This window comes from Haliotis rubra, unplaced genomic scaffold, assembly GCF_003918875.1.
Source record: "Haliotis rubra isolate DU_JTF1 unplaced genomic scaffold, ASM391887v1 Scf320, whole genome shotgun sequence".
Taxonomy (NCBI): Eukaryota; Metazoa; Mollusca; class Gastropoda; order Lepetellida; family Haliotidae; genus Haliotis; species Haliotis rubra.
In genome coordinates, this window is record NW_025766992.1 from 923,389 (window position 1) to 943,821 (window position 20,433).

General features: G+C 41.6%; 1 protein-coding gene across 1 annotated transcript in view; it reads left to right on the forward strand.

Moving 5' to 3' along the window:
- The window catches only part of LOC124283773, a 100,053-nt gene that overhangs the window by 55,022 nt on the left and 24,598 nt on the right, over positions 1-20,433 (forward strand). The window contains exons 2-7 of the mRNA XM_046719798.1: positions 13,892-14,057; positions 14,794-14,903; positions 15,914-16,068; positions 17,630-17,789; positions 18,737-18,851; positions 19,274-19,418. Of these exons, the coding sequence (XP_046575754.1) occupies positions 13,892-14,057; positions 14,794-14,903; positions 15,914-16,068; positions 17,630-17,789; positions 18,737-18,851; positions 19,274-19,418 (851 nt within the window). The remainder of the gene's footprint in view (positions 1-13,891; positions 14,058-14,793; positions 14,904-15,913; positions 16,069-17,629; positions 17,790-18,736; positions 18,852-19,273; positions 19,419-20,433) is intronic.

The window sequence follows — 20,433 nt, forward strand, 5'->3', positions numbered from 1 at the left end:
TACAACAACAACAACTACTGCTACTATTAACTCTTCTTCCACTAGCTACTACTACCACTCTTCAGCAACGGCATAGACAACGTTGTCTCCTTCTTTGTTCGCAGTTCTTACCCTCTGATGTTAATCAATAATCCAAATAATTTATATAGTTATTATTCATATTATTAAACAAGAAAACCCGTCTTCAGTATATAATCCCTGTGACGGCCAGTACTCTTGCCCTCAGACCTTGCCCTCAACACATACTTAAGTCAGGAGTAAGCTGAATAGTAATGCTAATAATATTTGTCCTCAATGGCATTGACCATGTGACCACATGTCTGCCTCGCATACCCTTCAGACACATGCGATTATTCCAGCAACCTCTTAACTCCACCCTCTTCACAAATAAATGAATTATATTAAGAAAAACAATCACAATTTACCAACGGTTGTATACACAACGTGATGGGTTCACCGGCCAATTCCATTAGCTATTCGCGCAGACTAAAGTGACAAGGTGTTGACTTGAGGCAAAGTCTCAAACCTTGTTAGCAAGGATTTATGTGGTTTATGGAAATGATATGACCTTGTTATCGACGTTCTGTGTCGTTAGCTGTCAGGGAAATAGTATCTAGCGGAACGTCTCAGTACTCTCGGCGACAACCGCATCCATTCCACTTCGAGGTGCAGGCATCGGCAACCCAGCGCATCATCTACCACAGCTTAGGCTTAGGAGACTGATTGTGGTGAGTCGGATCTGTTTGACAATACTGCTGTCAGAACTGACACGATGACCAGCGTCAACGACAAAACCACCACCATCAACGACATACACCGGGCTACCAGGATTGACATTGTCGCCATCACGAACATCTTCACCGACAACCACAAGATACGTACTAGGGCTGTAACGATGCATCGAACTGTCGATGGATTGCAATTGTTGAAACGAAAAACTATCGATGCGTCAATAGTATGTGTGACTATCGATAGTTTAGAAATTGACTCCCGTTGATAAATACGCAGCGCAAAATACAGGATTCATTTTGATTTGGAGTTATCTGCCCCTGTTACCTCTTAAAACAAACATGGTGAGAAACACGGCATGCGACTCGGAGTTTGGAATTGTCAATAACATTAAGTTTATGTTTTAACTGTTTACAGTCAGTTTGATTTCATTTGAGACCGATGAATTGATCACTAACACAAATCTAATAAATGCAACAAAACCAAATTTTGCACAGTCACATGAAATCGACAGACCAACTCTGATGATTTGTCTCATAATTTTAGACAACCGAATAAAAAAGTTGTTTAACAAACGATCATTATTTTGTTGTCACTTTTCGCTATCTTTCACGAGGGTTGGGGGGCTTTCTGGTAGAACAGCCAGGTGTGCGAGTTGCACGTATGATAATGAAATTTCACAACAGACGCTTGTTGATTGCCTGGCTGTTCTACCAGCAAGTAGTCCCCCATCGTACAAAATAGCGGTAAGTGACAACAAAATAATGATCGTTTGTTAAGCAACTTTTTTATTCGGTTGTCTAAAATTATGAGACAAGTCATCAGAGTTGGTCTGTCGATTTCATGTGACTGTGCAAAATTTGGTTTTGTTGCATTTATTAGATTTGTGTTAGTGAGCAATTCATCGGTCTCAAATGAATCAAACGGACTGTACTTGATCTGGGTTCAAGTTCCTTGTCAGTTATTAACAGAGACTCAAACTACTCTTATTTCATATAAACTATACATTCATTTTAGAAATGACTTCAAATAGTTGGTTGCAATAGACTATCGCTATCACAATAGTTGTTTTCCCCTCAATAGTCACCCCAAACACGTACACCACCGCCACGAAGGCTGTTACCATCACGAACACCGACACAGGCAACGGCCTGATACACCACTGTCGCCTAAATTGCGTAAACATCCAATCACAATCAAGGGTCACACACCACATACATCAACACTAACACTGTCAACGTCATACACACCATCACCGTAACCACCACTACGATTGTCACCGACACAAACACAACCTATGACACCATCACGAACACAGTCCCAGAAACGCATTATTTTCCTTACAGCCAAGCCCTCGAGCTCCCTGCAGTGCTAATGTCCTAAATGAAGCAAGTCTAGATTTATCCAAGTCTCCATGGGGTTCCTCTTCAATTTAAATGGGTTTATTGTTACAATTATATATAGTCTCTATATTCAGAGACTAAGCGTTTGTCTTTTACGAACCCCTCCACTGCCACCAACTATGAGACTCTCATTGCCACAAAAACCACAAGGGCTGTTGGGTAGCCTAGTGCTTAAAGCGTTCGCTCGTCACGCCGAAGACCCGGGTTCGATTCCCCACATGGATACAGTGCGTGAAACCAATTTGTTGTTAAAAACTACACTCACTCACTTACTGATGCATATAATCCTATCCCAGTAGATATGAGATCATGACGTTAATCACTTGATTCCTGACACTTTTGTTCTCAGAATGCCATCGTACAGCTGGGCCATTCCTGAGAGCGACCCGAAAAAAACAAAACAAACCAAACAAAACCTTACCCCACAGTAGACAATCAAATGCCCACACGGGTTTAAAGACCAATGGCCGCGCAACCCGATTTCACTGGATGCCAAGTTTTTTCTGACACCACACACATCCATTTAACATCACCAGAGGTTTGATGTGACAATACACCAATATTTGTACACCTTTGACTTGAACACAATTATTTTGTTGGGGGATTTATCAGGTCTGCGAGGACCAGCGGCGGGCTTCATCCATTGTCCAGCGAATCAATAGCGTATCGCCACGGGACAGTAGCCATCTTAATCCGTCAACCCAGGCCACAAGCAAAGTATTATCGTCGATAAGCAGCCAGTAGCCTAGTCTCTGTGATACCGATCATCAATGTAGTAGGGCATTGTCGGTCACCGTGGCCCTTCCTCCATGTCAGAGCCAAAATAAATCTTAAATGACGTTTAACTGACTTTTTTGATTCATAAACATAACGTGTTTATTTTGAAAACACGCGCGTCACAATTTCTTTAAACTGGTTTTGTGCTGTTACACGCAACCTCCGGTATTTTGTATGTCCTCCTGAGTGCGTGTCTTGAACATCGAGTCACCTGACTGACATGTCTTGTGGAAAGGAACTGTTATGACATTAACGGTAACGATGGAACAGTTAGGATTCCAAGAATGTATGGCGTATTTGTGAGTGAGTGAGCGAGTGAGTGAGTGAGTGAGTGAGTGAGTGAGTGAGCGAGTTTCCCATCAAGTCACCTTAAATGTCACCAAAAAGGTGCGTCAGGCAATGTACCGATGGGAGGCATGGAATCCCGGTCTTCAGCGTGGTGATAACACACTCTAACCATTAAACTACCGACGCCCTGGTTGTCGGAACACAAATGGGTATCTCATGGCCACAATGTCGCTTAAGAATGATTAATAGCCAAACGAACACTTTTATCTGCTATGTATGTTTAAACTTGTCCAGCAAACTTTCCGGGTATTGTCTTTCAATAATAATATGTACCTCCCAGCAATACCCTAACTCTCTTGAGGGCGGTGGGGTAGCCTAGCGGTAAAAGCGTTCGCTCGTCACTCCGAAGACCCGGGTTCGATTCCCCACATGGGTACAATGTGTGAAGCCCGTAATATTGCTGGAATATTGCTAAAAGCGGCGTAAAACTACACTCACCCTACTGCCCCCTAATTGTCACATACAATAGTGAAGGCTGGACTTTTAGGATTTATCCAGGGTCGTCGTTTCTGAATAAGACCTCAACACTGTTTATCGATGCTTTCATTAAAGTGTGCAATAAATGTACCTTGCAAATTGACAGTTTTTCGAATAGCTGTATATAGTTTCGTATAGTTCGACCAGCAAAACGTACATGACCAATTAGTATTTCAACTGACAGCGTCAAATCGCTCTTTTCAATTCTCTTAACGAAAACGTGTGCATATAGTTGACACGATCTCCTAAGTAATCCCAGTGATTTTTTAACTACGCTGAATATTTTTACCAAACAAAACTTGTGCTTTAATAAGTGAATGTTTTTATTCCATGACAGGTCGTTATTTGACCCCGCGAAGTTCATTCCTGTCACCAATTAATACAATACATGCCCTACCGTTCATTGGAGTGCGTGCTGCACGTGCGTCTCATGCAAAACGTGATTTCCGTCCACACTCGCGATAATGGGGCGAGATCACTGCAGTTAATATCATAGACCCCTTGAGCTATTCGGTTTCATGCTGAACGTGATATTTGACCAGTATGATGAACCAAATTAATTGTCACATATACAGATGGATATATATGTTTCTCCAGCTTGCCATCTGATCTTCCTTCCTCAGAATAGAAAATATTGTATTTTCCAAATTTAGAGTTAACACATAGTGTTCCGGCAAATATATTTCATAGAAAAGAATGTGTACTGAAGAACGAGATGCCATTCATTCAACGCTGACACTTCCTTCCAACCTGTCAAAATTGGTAAAATTAATTTCTGAATTGTAAACGGCGACATTTATCGTTCCAACTGATTAGCAGCACTTTTTAAACAGACTGCATTCGTCACATAGAAACACCAATGCAATATATTTGATGCAGTTAATTTCCAATTGTTTAGATATAGTGATACTATTTTTGGTGACTGTAGCCTCGTAAAGATTATTACAACATTTCCGATGGAACTGTTGTTGTTGAACTGGAGCTTCGACAGTGGAAACATTGCATTGCAAGGCGGCCTAATGTGACAGATGAAATAGACAATGTAAATCTTGAAATTAATGGACGTGATTGACAACTTGGCAGATAAATTGAAACTGACAGCACTTACACATACGGTCACCTGTTTGCGTTCGTGACGTGCAGAACTTAATATAGGTATTGAAGGATCTCATAAACATAGACATTGCGCTGATGGATAATCTGACAGATGTGGAGGGCAAATAGATTTGTGACTGGTAACGCGGTAATGAAGTCACTAGGTTCTGTCAGATAGTACCATCATTTCGTGTCAGTAAAACCTGGCTGAAGCTGGTGGTTGTGTGTGGGCGGCAGAAGCGTATATCTAGGTTATGAGTTTAGGTTGATGATGATGGTGATGATGATGGTGATTATGATTGCTTGTAGCTTGAGTACATGAATGCGCTGATAACAATGACACATACAAGAAAGTACTCACTCTAATAATTTGCATTGTTATTGATATTATGAGTTTGTATAAATTCATTCTCGACATAATTCCTAATACCACAATTTAACATAGAGACTGTGGTATTTAACACAGAGACGGTGATGTTCAACATACAAACTGTGGGATATAACACAGACACTGTGGTATTTAACATAGAGACTGTGGTATTTAACATAGCGACTGTGGTACTTAACATAGAGACTGTGGTATTTAACATAGAGACTGTGGTATTTAACACAGAGACTGTGGTATTTAACACAGAGACTGTGGTATTTAAAACATAGACCGTGGAACTTAACATAGAGACTGTGGTATTTAACATAGAGACTGTGGAACTTAACATAGAGACTGTGGTATTTAACATGGAGACTGTGGTACTTAACACAGAGACTGTGGTATTTAAAACATAGACTGTGGTATTTAACATAGAGACTGTGGTATTTAACATAGAGACTGTGGTACTTAACATAGAGACTGTGGTATTTAACATAGAGACTGTGGTATTTAACACAGAGACTGTGGTATTTAACACAGAGACTGTGGTACTTAACACAGAGACTGTGGTATTTAAAACATAGACCGTGGAACTTAACATAGAGACTGTGGTATTTAACATAGAGACTGTGGAACTTAACATAGAGACTGTGGTATTTAACATAGAGACTGTGGTACTTAACACAGAGACTGTGGTATTTAAAACATAGACTGTGGTATTTAACATAGAGACTGTGGTATTTAACATAGAGACTGTGGTATTTAACATAGAGACTGTGGTATTTAACATAGAGACTGTGGTATTTAACATAGAGACTGTTGTAACTTAACATAGAAACTGTGGTATTTAACATAGAGACTGTGGTATTTAAAACATAGACTGTGGTATTTAACATAGAGACTGTGGTATTTAACATAGAGACTGTGGTGTTTAACATAGAGACTGTGGTATTTAACATAGAGACGGTGGTATTTAACATAGAGACTGTGGTATTTAACATAGAGACTGTGGTATTTAACACAGAGACTGTGGTATTTAAAACATAGACTGTGGTACTTAACACAGAGACTGTGGTGTTTAACATAGTGACTGTGGTATTTAACATAGAGACGGTGGTATTTAACATAGAGACTGTGGTATTTAACATAGAGATTGTGGTATTTAACACAGAGACTGTGGTATTTAAAACATAGACTGTGGTACTTAACACAGAGACTGTGGTACTTAACATAGAGACTGTGGTATTCAACACGGAGATGTGTTGTGTCTTATTTAACACAGAGACTGTGCTATTCAACATACAAACTGTTGAATTCAACACACAAACTGTGGTATTTAATATATGGTCTGTGGCCGTGGCGCTTGCTCAAATGACAATGATCAGAAACTGGAAACTTAAGTTTTAACAAAAGCATAAACTCTTTAACATTCTATATGTTTATGAAATATCGCTTGTGAGAGTAATAGGTTTCAGTATTATCTATTGTGATCGTGCTGGCATGCGAGGAGTAATATGTTGACATGAAGATTCTAAACCAATACATTAGAGTTAACTTTGTTCAAGTGAAAAGCCGTTTGTTATTGATTGTTTCTGTCATATGTGCAGCATCAACTTGCTGTTTGGTGATGATGTTTACTCACAGTGAATGCTTATTCTTACAGTTGACTTCAGGCAGCCCACACGCTGTTATGCTTTAATGCATGTATTAGAGAGATGGGGGACGGAAAGGAGTGAGTGAGTGAGTTGAGTTTTACGCTGCACTCAGCAATATTCCAGCTATATGGCGGCGGTCTGTAAATAATCGACTCTGGACCAGACAATCCAGTGATCAACAGCATGAGCATCGATCTGCGCAATGGGGAACCGATGACATCTGTCAACCAAGTCAGCGAGCCTGACCACCCGATCCCGTTAGTCGCCTCTTACGACAAGCATAGTCGCCTTTTGTGGCATGTATAGGAGAGATGGGGGACAGAAAGGAAAGAGGGCAGGGACGAGGAGGGAGGGGTTTCAGGGGTGGGAAGAGAAAAAGGGGATGCGGGAGGGGAGAAGGGGAAGATAAGAGTGAGTGAGTTTAGTTTTACGCCGCTATTAGCAATACTCCAGCAACACCACGACGGGGGACACCCACCAGAAATGGGGCTTCACGCACTTTACCCATGTGGGAAATCGAACCCGGGTCTTGAGCGTGAACACGGCCGCTTTAACCACAAGCCGTCCCACCACCCAGGAGCGGGGGTAGCCTAGTGGTTTAAAACCTTCGCTCATCACGCTGAAAACCTGGGTTCTATTCGCCACAAAGTGCAAAGCAGAGGGAGAGTGAGATTGAGGCGGAGAGAGAGGAGGGAGGGAGTTAATGAAAATCTCCGGCCATTACGCTACTCGACACACAAAGCTTGCGCTATCCGCTACGCGGGGCATGACTCCCAGTGTTTGTTATTTATCATATTGATTCCTATCAGATGTCTTGATAAACGCTACATCTTAACATAGGGTCGAAACCCTGCAAGTCATAATACGATCCACGTCCGTTTTTAGCCCGAGCCATCAGAAATTGTATTTCTCGACATTCCCCCGGGACTAGCCGATTTCTCATTCCGCCCATATCGTCATAAATCAGAAATCAAGCACAGACGTTCCGAATGTCTTACTCGGGTCAACAGACCGGAAGAGGAAGCGACACTGAACAAGAGCACGTGCTGGCGCTTTGTGTTTATTTCACCGGAATATGATGAACTGATGTCCGATGAAGAATGCGACACTTGTACCCCACGCCGGTCTAATGTATTGATTGGAGGCAGCTCTTCAACAACATTTTTGCTAGAGGGATTTAAGCCTATCTGTTTGTGCGGAGCGGGAGTAATGTAGCGAAAGATGATGATCCTGTGACAGTCAGAATCCGGATTTTATTTTTTCCTTATAAAAAAATCAGAACTGTTGATAAATCCCTTCCACGGCGGCGGAGACTGACTATGTACTTTTATGCCCGCCAGCCTGAACATGCTCATTATATCTGCTTTGACCAAATGTCACTCTAATACGTGGCCATATGTTTCCTTTGAGTGGCTCGATCGGCAGTCTGTCGCGTTCAACTGATAAACTGGTTTCACTGTCGGTTCGCGCAGCAAGCTAAATCCTCTCTACTCTATAAGAGACTTGGTAAAACTTCCGAGCGCGGCGTGGCTGTTAGAAGATATGAATACAGTCAGTGATTTAGTTTTACGCCGTTTTTAGCAATATTCCAGCAATATCAAGACTGGGGACACCAGAAAAGGGCTTCACACATTGTGCCCATGTGGGGAATCGAACCCGGCGTGACGAGTAAACGCTTTAACCACTAGGCTACCCCACCGCTCCGATATTGATACAAATATCTTTTCGAGAGTACAGCTGTTGTGTATTATTGTGTTCTCAATATTTCTCAACACGAATCTTAGACTAACGCTAAGTCTGTGAAGATATACTTTTGAAAGTAACATACAAACGCATTTAAATCTGAGAACCTGATGAAATCTAGACTTCATTTAGGGCTTAAGCATTGCGGGGAGGGAAAGTCAGTAGGGAAAATAATGTGGTTCAGAGACTGTGAGACAGACTACCCGAATCTAAACAAGAAGAGTTCTACTTTTGAACATTCACGGACTACACCCTTGCTGCTGTAAGTTCCTTATGCGAAGGTTGTTGTGTCGTGTTGCTGAAAAAGCTGAAACGAAAAAAGAATCAAGACTATTACCATGGTTAATGATTTTTTGCTGTTGGATTATTCTTCCGAGAACATACAGCGTTATTATTTCTTTTTTTATGAAATGTGATATTCGGGTTTCTTTTCTGGCACGCGTTGATCTATTGAGGCGGACGTATTTGCAACTAGAAGGGCCTTTTGTCTGAAGTAGCATGGCAGTGAAGAAAAGGCCTGAGATGAGAAAGTTTCAAATCAAACCAGAAATAAATAACAGATGGTTAAATAAATGTTTTCATGTGCTGTCTGAGTTAGTGAACTCAAGTTATCTTCTGTCGCTCCGACATGTAACTGGGCGGCTGGGGTAGCCTAGTGGTTAAAGCGTTCGCTCGTCACGCCGAAGACCAGGGTTCGATTCCCAACATGGGTACAGTGTGTGAAACCCATTTCTTGTGCCCCCGCCGTGGTATTGCTGGAATATTGCTAAAAGCGGCGTAAAACTAACTCACTCACTCAGACAGGTAACTGTGATGTCTATGTAACCCTGTAAGTATCATCCTGAAGGAGTGAGTCAGTGAGTGACTCATTTGTTGAAGGGAGCGGCGGTTTAGCCCAGTAGTAGAAATGTTCTCTCGTTACACCGATGACCGGATTTCGATTCCTGCCATGGGTAAAATATGTAGAGCCCATTTCTGGTGTCCCCTGTCGTGATATTGCTGGAATATTGCTAAAAGCGACGTAAAATCACACTCACATTAAAGCCGATTTTAGCAGTATTTAGGCTTACACTGCTTTTTAGCCCAATGTGGTACTTTTGGACAGCCGGACGTGATGCGGATCTCTGATTCTTACCCACGAGCATCAATCTAGTGCTGACAGAGGGATGGTTCCAGCATGGGAAAGTAGGGGTGACTATTGAGGGGAAAACAACTACTGCGATAGCGATAGTCTTTTGCGACCAACTATTTTCTCCTTGAATTGTCTCATTTGAAGTATCGATAGTCACACATTCTATCGATGGATATATAGTTTTTCGTTTCTACCATCGATTAATTGCTCAAACATTGCAATCCATCGATAGTTCAATGCATCGTTGCAGCCCTAGGAAAGACCCTTTTGACGAACATCTGGTGCTGTTCAGACTTTTCAGCGATCCATGTGTATAATAATTCGTTTCATACGCCAAATGGACTGTGTCTTGGCAGATTTTAGAGACCGGCAGTTTTCCGATGTTGACGTTTTCCAAGACTAACATTTTAAGATTTAGCTCATTTCACGTGTGTGAAAGTGAGCAAACGAGTTGCCTTTACCATGTTTTCAGCACTACGTCATGAACATTTGACTGCGAGCTGGCACCAGTAAACCGTGTTAGGAATAGAACTAGATCCTTGGTAAACTGACTAACGCTTCCCCTACATGGCTACCCTTACAACACATTGGCAGGGCAGGGCGAATGTAGGCCGGCTACCATGTTCCTTATTCCGTTCGTTTGTGTTTGCGTGTTGTTTTACGCCGCACGTACCGAAATACTGACCTGTAAGTGTTCGAGACGGGCTTGGAAAAACAATGGTTGATAACATGATCACCAATGTTGTACGCAGCGTCTATGTAATTGTCACCTAATGAGCGAGTGAGTTTAGTTTTACGCCGCATCCGGCAATATTCCAGCTATATGGCGACAGTCTCTTAATAATCGAGTCTGGACCAGACAATCCAGTGATCGACAGCATGAGCACCGATCTACACAATTGGGATACGATGACATGTGTCAACCAAGTCAGCGAGCCTGACCACCCGATCCCGTTAGTCGCCTGTTCCGACAAGCATGGGTTGCTGAAGATTATATTCTACCCTGAATCCAGACCTTCACGGGTGTCCTTTCTGTCACTTTATGTTTCGAGACATCTTTTTTTCTTCGATGTTACATTGGCTTCTATTTAGCACAACATTTTTCACAGCTTTTATATTTCATCAAGTACTTGTTTTTCAAGTGCATGCGCTTTCCATCAGTGATTCTATACCAAAACGTAGGTTTAGTACAGCCATGGCTCCAGTCTTCGTAGATATCTATACTTATTGATTGAACCATATATACTAAGAAAACCTTGCTTCTGAAACAAGACCATGATGAGCTTCTTGGCTTTTCGACATTTTAAAGTCTTTCTTTGCTGGTATCAACTTTCAGCTAGAAACTCTCCTTGGAATTTTATTTTCATATATATTTCTAACTGCTGAAGTCTCTAAATATATATCTAAGTTGGATTTAACCCCACAACTCTTATCGACTTTTTTCGTGGTGTTTACATCACGTCATTTGATACCTACCATTTAAAGCTGGATGACATTTTGGATAGTTCAACCAGTCTTGTCAACGTGTTGCGAATGCGTTAGTCACATGCGCGAATGCCTATCTTGAAAGCAAATTATTTAAGAGAGACGCACTTTAGTGCATGCTCTGAATTACTTCAATGCTTTATCTGCAAGCACAGGCTCAAACTAATGTTTGAGAACGAGATAACATTCCTGGAAGAAACACATTTTGGTATGTTTGAGCCCTGATAGAGCAGAAATGGCCGAAATGCTAAGCAGCAGGTGGTTCATGTAGATCGGCTTGTCTCTTGCGTTGTTTTGTACATGCATTTTGTTGCTCTCTGAAACGTATGGCTTGGTTGGTTGGTTTGTTATGTAACGCCGCACTCAGCAGTATTCCAGCTGTATGGCGGCGGTCTGTAAATAATCGAGTCTGGAGCAGACAATCTAGTGATCAGCATCAATGTGATTGATATAATATCAAGTCCGTACCAGACCGCCAAACTTTTCTAGCGGCAGAGCCTCGTTTTGAGATGTCCACCATTTTCAGATTTCCGTTTGTCAGAGCAAGTTGTATGACAGAGCACATTTCACGACATGTTTGCAAGGATTAGAATGAGCGTAGTGTTGCAATATACAAGTGATTAGATGTATCATATAATACTGGTTAATATTTATAGATCCAGTTGAAATTCTGGACGCAATAGGACGGAACCCAGTCAGCAGGAAACGAGACTGTTGTGTAATCGATGTTTTGCGATACGACGACATGTGAACCAAGTCAGCGAGCCTGACCACCCGGTCCCGTTAGTCGCCCCTTACGACAAGCATGGGTTACTGAAGATAACTTTTATTCCGGATCTTCACACTAAACGTCTGAGAGAATTCCTAAATGGAGTCGCATGGAGTTTTCATGAGCTATCATATCTCAATTTAAAATGCTACGTAAAGCGTGCATAAATCCGTACACAAAGATTTCATGTTATGCGGAGAAAAAAATACCATTATCATCAGATGAAATTCCAGTAGTTTTGAAATAGATTGAAATCAAATCATATTGTTAAAATATAAAATGGCAAAGATCCTCTTACTAGCTTTTATAGTCGACATTATATTAAGAGTTGCCTCCCTTCTTTTGTGAATTCCTGCTCCTTGCTTCATCTGGCAAGCTATTCTCGAGGCGGTCGTAGCGCTACGAACTTCTTAAGTCCATTCTTAACACATTGGCTACGATCAAAGTTAAGAATTCTTAGGGCTACGAACGTGTCGAAAAATAGGGCCCAGGAGTTTGGGGAACCCACGTAATGTTCTGGGGATTTATTCTCGAAACGTTCGTAGCCCTAAGAATTCTTAAATTTGATAATGTGTTAAGAATGGACTTAAGAAGTTCGTAACGCTACGAACGTTTCGAGAATAGCTAAGCTGCAGATCAGCTGGAACAGCCGTGATCATATACTTTATTTTACAGTCTGCAAATTTATCAACAATTGTGGTGACGTTTGGGGTAAAGAAGAAAATGTAACACCCGAGTTTTACTCTCTCTCTCTCTTTTGAAACTGCTCTTTTCCAGGTGGGAAAGTAAGTTAGTTCTCAGACTAGTCTAACGCTTAGTCTCTGAATATATGTCATTTTGATTGTAACAAATAAAGCCATTTAAAAGTAAACGGAACCTCAGGGAGACCAGAGATCCTGAACATCATTGGGAAATCTAGACTTGCTTCATTTAAGGCCTAAGCATTGCAGGAAGGGCCTGGCTGTAGGGAAAATGATATGGGACTGTGAGACAGACTACCTACCATCTTTACTCCTAGACTAACGCTTAGTCTCTGAATATATACAAGTTTGATAGTAACAAACAAGCCCATTTAATTTGAAAAGGAGCCCCAGGGTGACCAGAGATGTCGAACCTGTATAAATCTAGACTTGCTTCATTTAGGGCTTTAGCATTACAGGGAGGGCAAGGCATGAGGGTAAATAATGTGGTTCAGGGACTGTGAGACATACTACTCTCAGACATATAAACACAGTTTTGATATTATACATTTGTAATGAGGACCAGTACTGGTAGACATAATCTATATTTAACATTTTGAACATGATTACATTTTTATTTTAATTAAACTTTTAAAAATATCATTTGACTATTTTAACTTTCTGATTCCAACTTTGTTTTTCGGTGCACGTCAAACACAACTAAGTGTCTTATTATGTTTTTGGAGAAATGTGTAAAAAAATTAAAATTATATCGTAGTTATAATCAGTGTACATCTGACAACTAGAATAAATATCGACAGCCGGCCAGATATTTTCCACCAAATCATAGTTATATATGGATGTCGGGGTCTCTTGGCTATGCAGTGTTGTACATTTTACTACTGCTTCACACAATAATTTATTCTCTTGTGGGCCACCGTTGCGTAGACACTGACATTGACTCTATCGTCGGTTTTATATTTTCATGTCATGTGTAGGGTGGAACCCTTCACACAATTCATGATGGTGATGATGATGATGATGATGATGATGATGATGGCCACAGGGATGACGATGAAATTGATTGTGGCGATGAACTTGAATCAATGTTCAAGTAAAAGTGACTGTAGATGATTATGATGGTTATCACAGCGGGAAGAGTGGATATGATTATTATGATGCTAAAATATTCGGCTACTTTCAATGACTGATGTCGATGTTGTTGTTTCAGATCGCCCGTGCAATAGAAGAAAGGGAACTATCTTACCTGTTTATGGCCGATAACATCACGATCTTTCTACCCTCCAACGAAGCCTACTTTGACTTTGTACCAAAGTCGTTTGGCTACAGTCGTAATGACGTCAACATGTGGCGGGAACTCGTGTTGTACAGCTCAGGTATGTCACAGGGAACAGGTGGAGGTGTTGTGAGTGAGTGAGTGAGTTTGGTTTTACGCCACTCTTAGCAATATTCCAGCAATATCACGGCAGGGGACTCCAGATAAGGGCTTCACGTATTCTGCCCATGTGTGGTCTTCAGCGTGACGAACGAACGCCTTAACCTCTAGGCTACCCCACCACTCCGGGTGAGTGAGTGAGTGGAGATCAACGTTCTTAGCAATAGTGTAATTATACCATGGTGGCCTGAAGATAATCGAATACAGTCAGACAAACAATACCCGTGAAGATCATGGTTAGAATATTGATCTTCAGTACCCCATGCTTGTCGTAAGAGGTGAATAACGGGATCGGGTGGTCAGGCTCGCTGACTTGGTTGACACATGTCATCGTATCCCAGTTGCGTAGATTGATGCTCATGTTGTTGATCACTGGTTTGACTGGTCCTGACTCGATTACATAGAGCGAATGTGTTTGTCGTAAAGAAGCGACAACATTGGGTGTCAGTCAGATTTGGTTGTTGCATGCCATCTTAAAGACTTTCGTAGATCGATGTTTGTGAAGTGAATCACTGGATTGTCTGGTCCAGACTGGAATATTTACAGACCGCCGTCATACAGCTGGAATGTTGCTGTACATCGCGTTTTATAACCAACATACAAAACAACCTCTCACCCAAACCGGCGTGTGCCCCAGCGTGTTGTTGATGTTGTTGATGTTGTTTATGTTGTTACAGTACCGGGCGCTCTTCTACTCGAGAACATCAGAGACAGAGACATGTTGGGGTCCAGACTGGGGGCCGACTTCAAAATCTACTGCAACAAGTACACGGATAAAAAGGGGCAGGTACGCGGGTAGCAGTCATATGTCCAGTTCTCTGTTAACACCGCCGATTGATGGAACGGAAGCTGGTGCATCTGTATTCATTACGCAGCTAGAGCTATAAGACTAATTGTTTCCATCCCCCGACCTAAAAAAAGATTGATTTTTCGATGTAATAATTCATTGCCCTTCATATCTACATAGTGTTTTACGAGGTGCCGTTAGAATCATGGAAGATCCCGTTATTTCAGACCGCTCCTGTTCTACTCTTTGTTGACAAATGTTGGGATTAATGCATCTTCGTTAAATATCAATCAATATATTACATGAAGTGCCGGGGGGGGAAGGGGGGACTATACGCGTGAAAGAACATATAACACATGTTATATTTGGGATTATACTTTCTCCGTAAAGTACAGATTCTAGTACTTTAGTTGGGTTGAGTCCCATCCGGGATTCGAACCCAAACCCTCAGGGCCAGGCACCTAATCGCCAGCACACAAAGTCAGCCGTCTAACCCACTCAGTCACGGTGGAAGCCGCGGTGGCTGAGGTGGGTAGGCGGCTGGCTTTGTGACTTGGTATGCTGGAGTTCAACCCTACAAAAGTACTAGAATCTGAACTTTGGTAAGAAAGTTTGATCCCAAATAAAACGTGTTACATTTGAACACTTCTTAAATGGCATTGTTTATTCATCGAGAAACACCCACGTGGATTTGAACAAATGATTACTAAACGTACTTGTCTGAATCTGTTATGTTAAACCAACAGAAACTGCTTGAACTCTTTGCCCCTGAAAATAATCATTTCTTGTTTATGTCAACGTCAAACACCACCAAAATATTTGCACGGCAGTTTCGAGATCCAGATGTAGTAAGGATAGTCGCCTGGATAGTAAGGTTTTGGATTAGTGAGGTCTGGATTAACGATATTTGCATATGAAAACGTATGTTGTCAGTAATGTCACAAATTAATGTCAATTCATGTGTGCTGTGACGTCTGAATGACATTTCATGTATCTCTGTCAATACACAGTTTACCACAATGAACGGTGCCCGCTTTATAGAGAGTGACATCCAGACTGAGAACGGCGTGTTGCACATCATGGACCGAGTGCTGGCGCCAATGTCCAGCAACAACACGCTGGCCGAGTACATAGAGAGCCCCACCATCCCCAAACTGTCATTCGAGTGAGTACTTCGTGCAATGAATGAAAATGCTGATAAACAGGTAGAAATATTTCAACTAAACTGAAGTAGAAAAGAAAGTACACACCTTTAGCTTTGGGAATATTTTTGAAAACCAACAACAAAAATACAACAACAAATGTGTAATGAATTTGAAAATGGTTCTGGTGGTGACTTACAATAAATTAAAAGTAGATGTGTAGTTTCTTTTGCGCGTCAGTTGGCATCACGGCGACCTGCAATGAAAGAAACGCTGTTGGTAAAGGTTTGAGTGAGCAAATGCATATTGTTTTGGGCCGCACTCAGCATAATTCAAGTTTTAACACGATGGACTGTAGTCACACTATACTATTGAAAGGACGTGGTGAATAAAATGATTCCATAGGACATGTTAAGTGGTAAATGTCACTGTACACATGAAAGTGCTGAAATCACACGGGTTTCCAAAACAGACCTATTTTTGGGTGTCGACTGAAGCTATCGGCATAACAGTACATCAGAGTTGCATGCATGAAAAATGTTTTCTTTCGCTTAATAGAGACGCCTTTGCAACGTCTATCTACTATAGAATCTATCTTGTGCTACTCACCAGCTTAGCGTCTGTGTAATGTTGCCATGATTGTTGATTTTGGACGATTGAACACATGTGTAGCTGACAACAGTACAGAGGCTTCAATTACTAGATCCAATAATACCAGCTTTCATCAGTTTCCTCTGAACTGTCCGTCAGAGATGAACGGATTAACTTTGTGTTGGTAAAGCGGCTCAAAGGGCTACGAAAGAACCGTTCGTGATTATGTTCAGAGCATTTCTCAGAATACCACTAGCTGTGAAGAGGACTTTGTAAGAATACGTTGTCTGTTTCCGACGTAAATCGTCACGTTGCCACAACCTTTGTATTGGATTAACGGTATCTGTGTCTATACAAGCACAGACACAATGCCGGACACACTGTACCCATCTCTCCCCTGATTAGTATCTGTGACCATGTGAATGCTTGAAAACTAACATACGAGTAAACTCGGCGAACCCGTTTAAACCTCAGTGGTGGGTTTTTCGTTTAGTTGATGGATTAAACGTAATATTTTTATCGTCTTTCCTTTTTATCGAATTTGATTTCGGTTTATCATTTGTGATTAGGAATATCCTAAAGTATTAAAATGTACGAAGTTGCTATGTGTTCGTCCGTTCATCAATGGTTGAATAAATGAATGGTTGAATAGGTGAATGTATGAATGAATCAAACCGGGGAAAAATACAGACTTTCGGACTTTGAATGGTTGAATGAATGAATGTTGAATGAATGAATTAATGAATGGATATTAATAATGATTTCCAAACTATTCCACAAACAGCACACTCGGTATAACGTTGGAAAAATTAATAACTTAAGTCTCGAATTCAAGTTTTAGATTTCATGTAAGTTATTGAGTGTCACTTGCCCATGGCATTAAATGTCTATTTTACAGAGAAATGATTTTACAGCGTCATGTTGCATATATAAGTGCATCAAAGTCCTTCGTACAGTGTTACGTGACTGTGACTGTACACATCTGTACTGCAGGTCCATCATCAAGGCGAAGATCGTGGTGCCCGACCTGGAGGCAGAGACAAGGAATGCCAGCCTCTACTTCACCTCCTTCTCGCCCAACGATTCCTTCCTCCTGGCGATGCCCTCGTACGGCAAAGACCGGATCTTCCTAGACTGGGGACTTTTAGAGAAAGTAAGTGCTTCTCCATCACAATGTGTGGTTTGATTTATCATATACTGGATCGACTTGCAAGTCTAGTGAAAATGTTCTCAATCTAAACAGTGGTGTTTTGTGTTGTTGTTTGTATGTAATATCCTGTAAGGACTATTTGTAAACCCCAGTGTCTCGAACTCGGTTGAGACGAATTCTCGGTTGTGTCGAACTCATCTCTGGGTCCCTGTCGATTTTCATATATTTATCATTGTTTCTATGCTGATGGATGTGTCGAACACTCGGATAAGTCGAACTGTTCCCTTGGTTCCGACGAGTTCGACACAACGGGGTTTGACCGTAGAATAAACTGTATTTATAAGAGCAGGCTTATAACGAATTGACGGATGTAAGAACTAGTTTTGGCCCCGCCACTTGCTGTATATTTTAATCGAACTACGGTTACACCGAACTACAAGATGTGGTCCCTTTGAGTTCGGTATAACCGTAGTATTGTGTAATCGATCCTGAATCAGACAAACCAGTGATTGGTATTTGGATACGTCGACGTGCGATGACAGTCAGGCCACCCGATCCACCAAGTCACATCTAGTTTCCTCCCCAAGGAGTTGATAATGAAAATCAAATACTCATGATCCATTGGGAGAAGCTTTAGGGTGTTAATTAACAATAAGATATGCCCATTATTTTCTTTCGTGTGTGAGTATGGTTTTACGCCGCTTTCACTAATATACCAGCAATATCACGGCGGGGACACCAGAAATGGGCTTCACACATTGTACCAATGTGGGGAATCGAACCCGGGTCTTCGGTGAGACGAGTGAACGCTTTAACCACTAGGCTACCCCACCGCCCCCATTTCCTTACGAAAAGTATAGTTTGCGGGGGATCTATTCTTACCAGGAATTCACACTAGAGTGATTAAGACATGAATATGCTTTCAAGTGGTTTTGTTTCTGTTTGACCAGGTCTACAGGGCGCACATCGTCCCATACTCCGTCTTGTTTCTTCCATCAGTTGGACCGATGCCAAACATCCAGGCGTCGGTGGGCACTCTCAGCTTCACCCGATATAACGGCCAGAGTAAGTTTGTTACCTACATCTCGTTTCGGGTAGTGAGGGTAAAGTCTTAATATAGTTTTTTTCTCCTAGTTGTCATTGTAGGAGCTTTAGATAACATAATTTCCTTCAATTTTCTATTCAAGATTACAATGCACAGTACATGTGGTTTAAAAGATTTTATTTCCCGAAGTGAATTCAGATGAAAATAAAATTTCAAATTCCTCGTTGCAATGTTTGCTGCATGCAAGTATATTGATTACACGTAAACATGTACTTTTGACTTTGGGGCTAATTTTGTAAGGATTGTGATAGTTTTGAATATTCACAACCCAAAGATGGCTTACGGGACTGGTTAAAGTTTCATTATCCAGATCTTATAAGCAGCATTATGACAAGTAGGCCCTAACCCTGCATTCACTACTCACGTATTTCTCTTTGTTCAGTCTATGTCTACAACGGCATGGTGAGGGCGCGGGTTGTCCAAGCCAACATCCCCGTTGGTAACGGCGTGCTCCACGTCATCGACAACCTCCTGTACTTCGTCTACGACAACGTTGTGCAGCGACTCGGCGGTATGCAAGAAACCAGGTGGGTGATGCAGATATATCATTCGGATCAAGTCGGCTTGTTCCGTGAACAACAAATCACCTCGCGCATAATGGAATATATGAGTTAATGTTTGCATGTGAATCCCCTACACAGCTCTGAACGTCATACATGTGGAGCAAAGTTTAGAAAATAAATTGTCTCCTTTAAATGGATTTGAGGATTAGTATGATGAAAAAGGGACATGGTTCTGGGATGTTTAACTTCTTCATTTCAACGACTGTAATGTATACGTGCAGTTACTACCATCATTATCAACTATCATTCGTAACTATTAGCCTCTTTCCGTGACCTACAAGAAGACTCGTACCCCTATCGTACGCCATTATTGCCAAGAATCGTGGCAAACCAATCAAATCGCACGTAGTAAAACGCATTTCGAAGCATGAAAATGGCGGCACCTTTGGACTTTGAAACGCCGCTAAACTATGCAAAGCACAATTAAAACATAAACTTTGAGCTAAAGGATCAGCAACTTTAAACTCTGAAACAAATTTACAAAGGGAATGACTGTATTGCTGTTTTCCCCAAGGATATTCTAGGAGCCATGTTTGGAAATTCAGAGTTATCTTTCCTTGGTAATAGTACTAGACTATTTTCACCTCAATGCCCGTTTGCGCTTAGACAGGACCAAGTCGTAAACATGGCCACGAGAGGGGTACGAGACGCCATCCGGCTTGCCGGAATGACACGTAGTTACGAATGTATCAACTATGCGACGTGTGTCAACCGACACGTTTTTGATAATGGTGTTATAACAGTCAACCACCGGTATGTTGGACTTTCATGTGTCGAACTTGAACTTGGTTGTCTCGAAGTAAAACCTGGTCTCAGCGTACATGGGGCGGTGGGGCAGCCTAGTGATTAAAGCGTTTGCTCGTCACGCTGAAAACCCGGGTTCGATTCCCCACATGGCTACAATGTGTGAAACCCATTTCTGGTGTCCCCCGTTGTGATATTGCTGGAATATTGGTAAAACTAACCTCACTCACTCAGT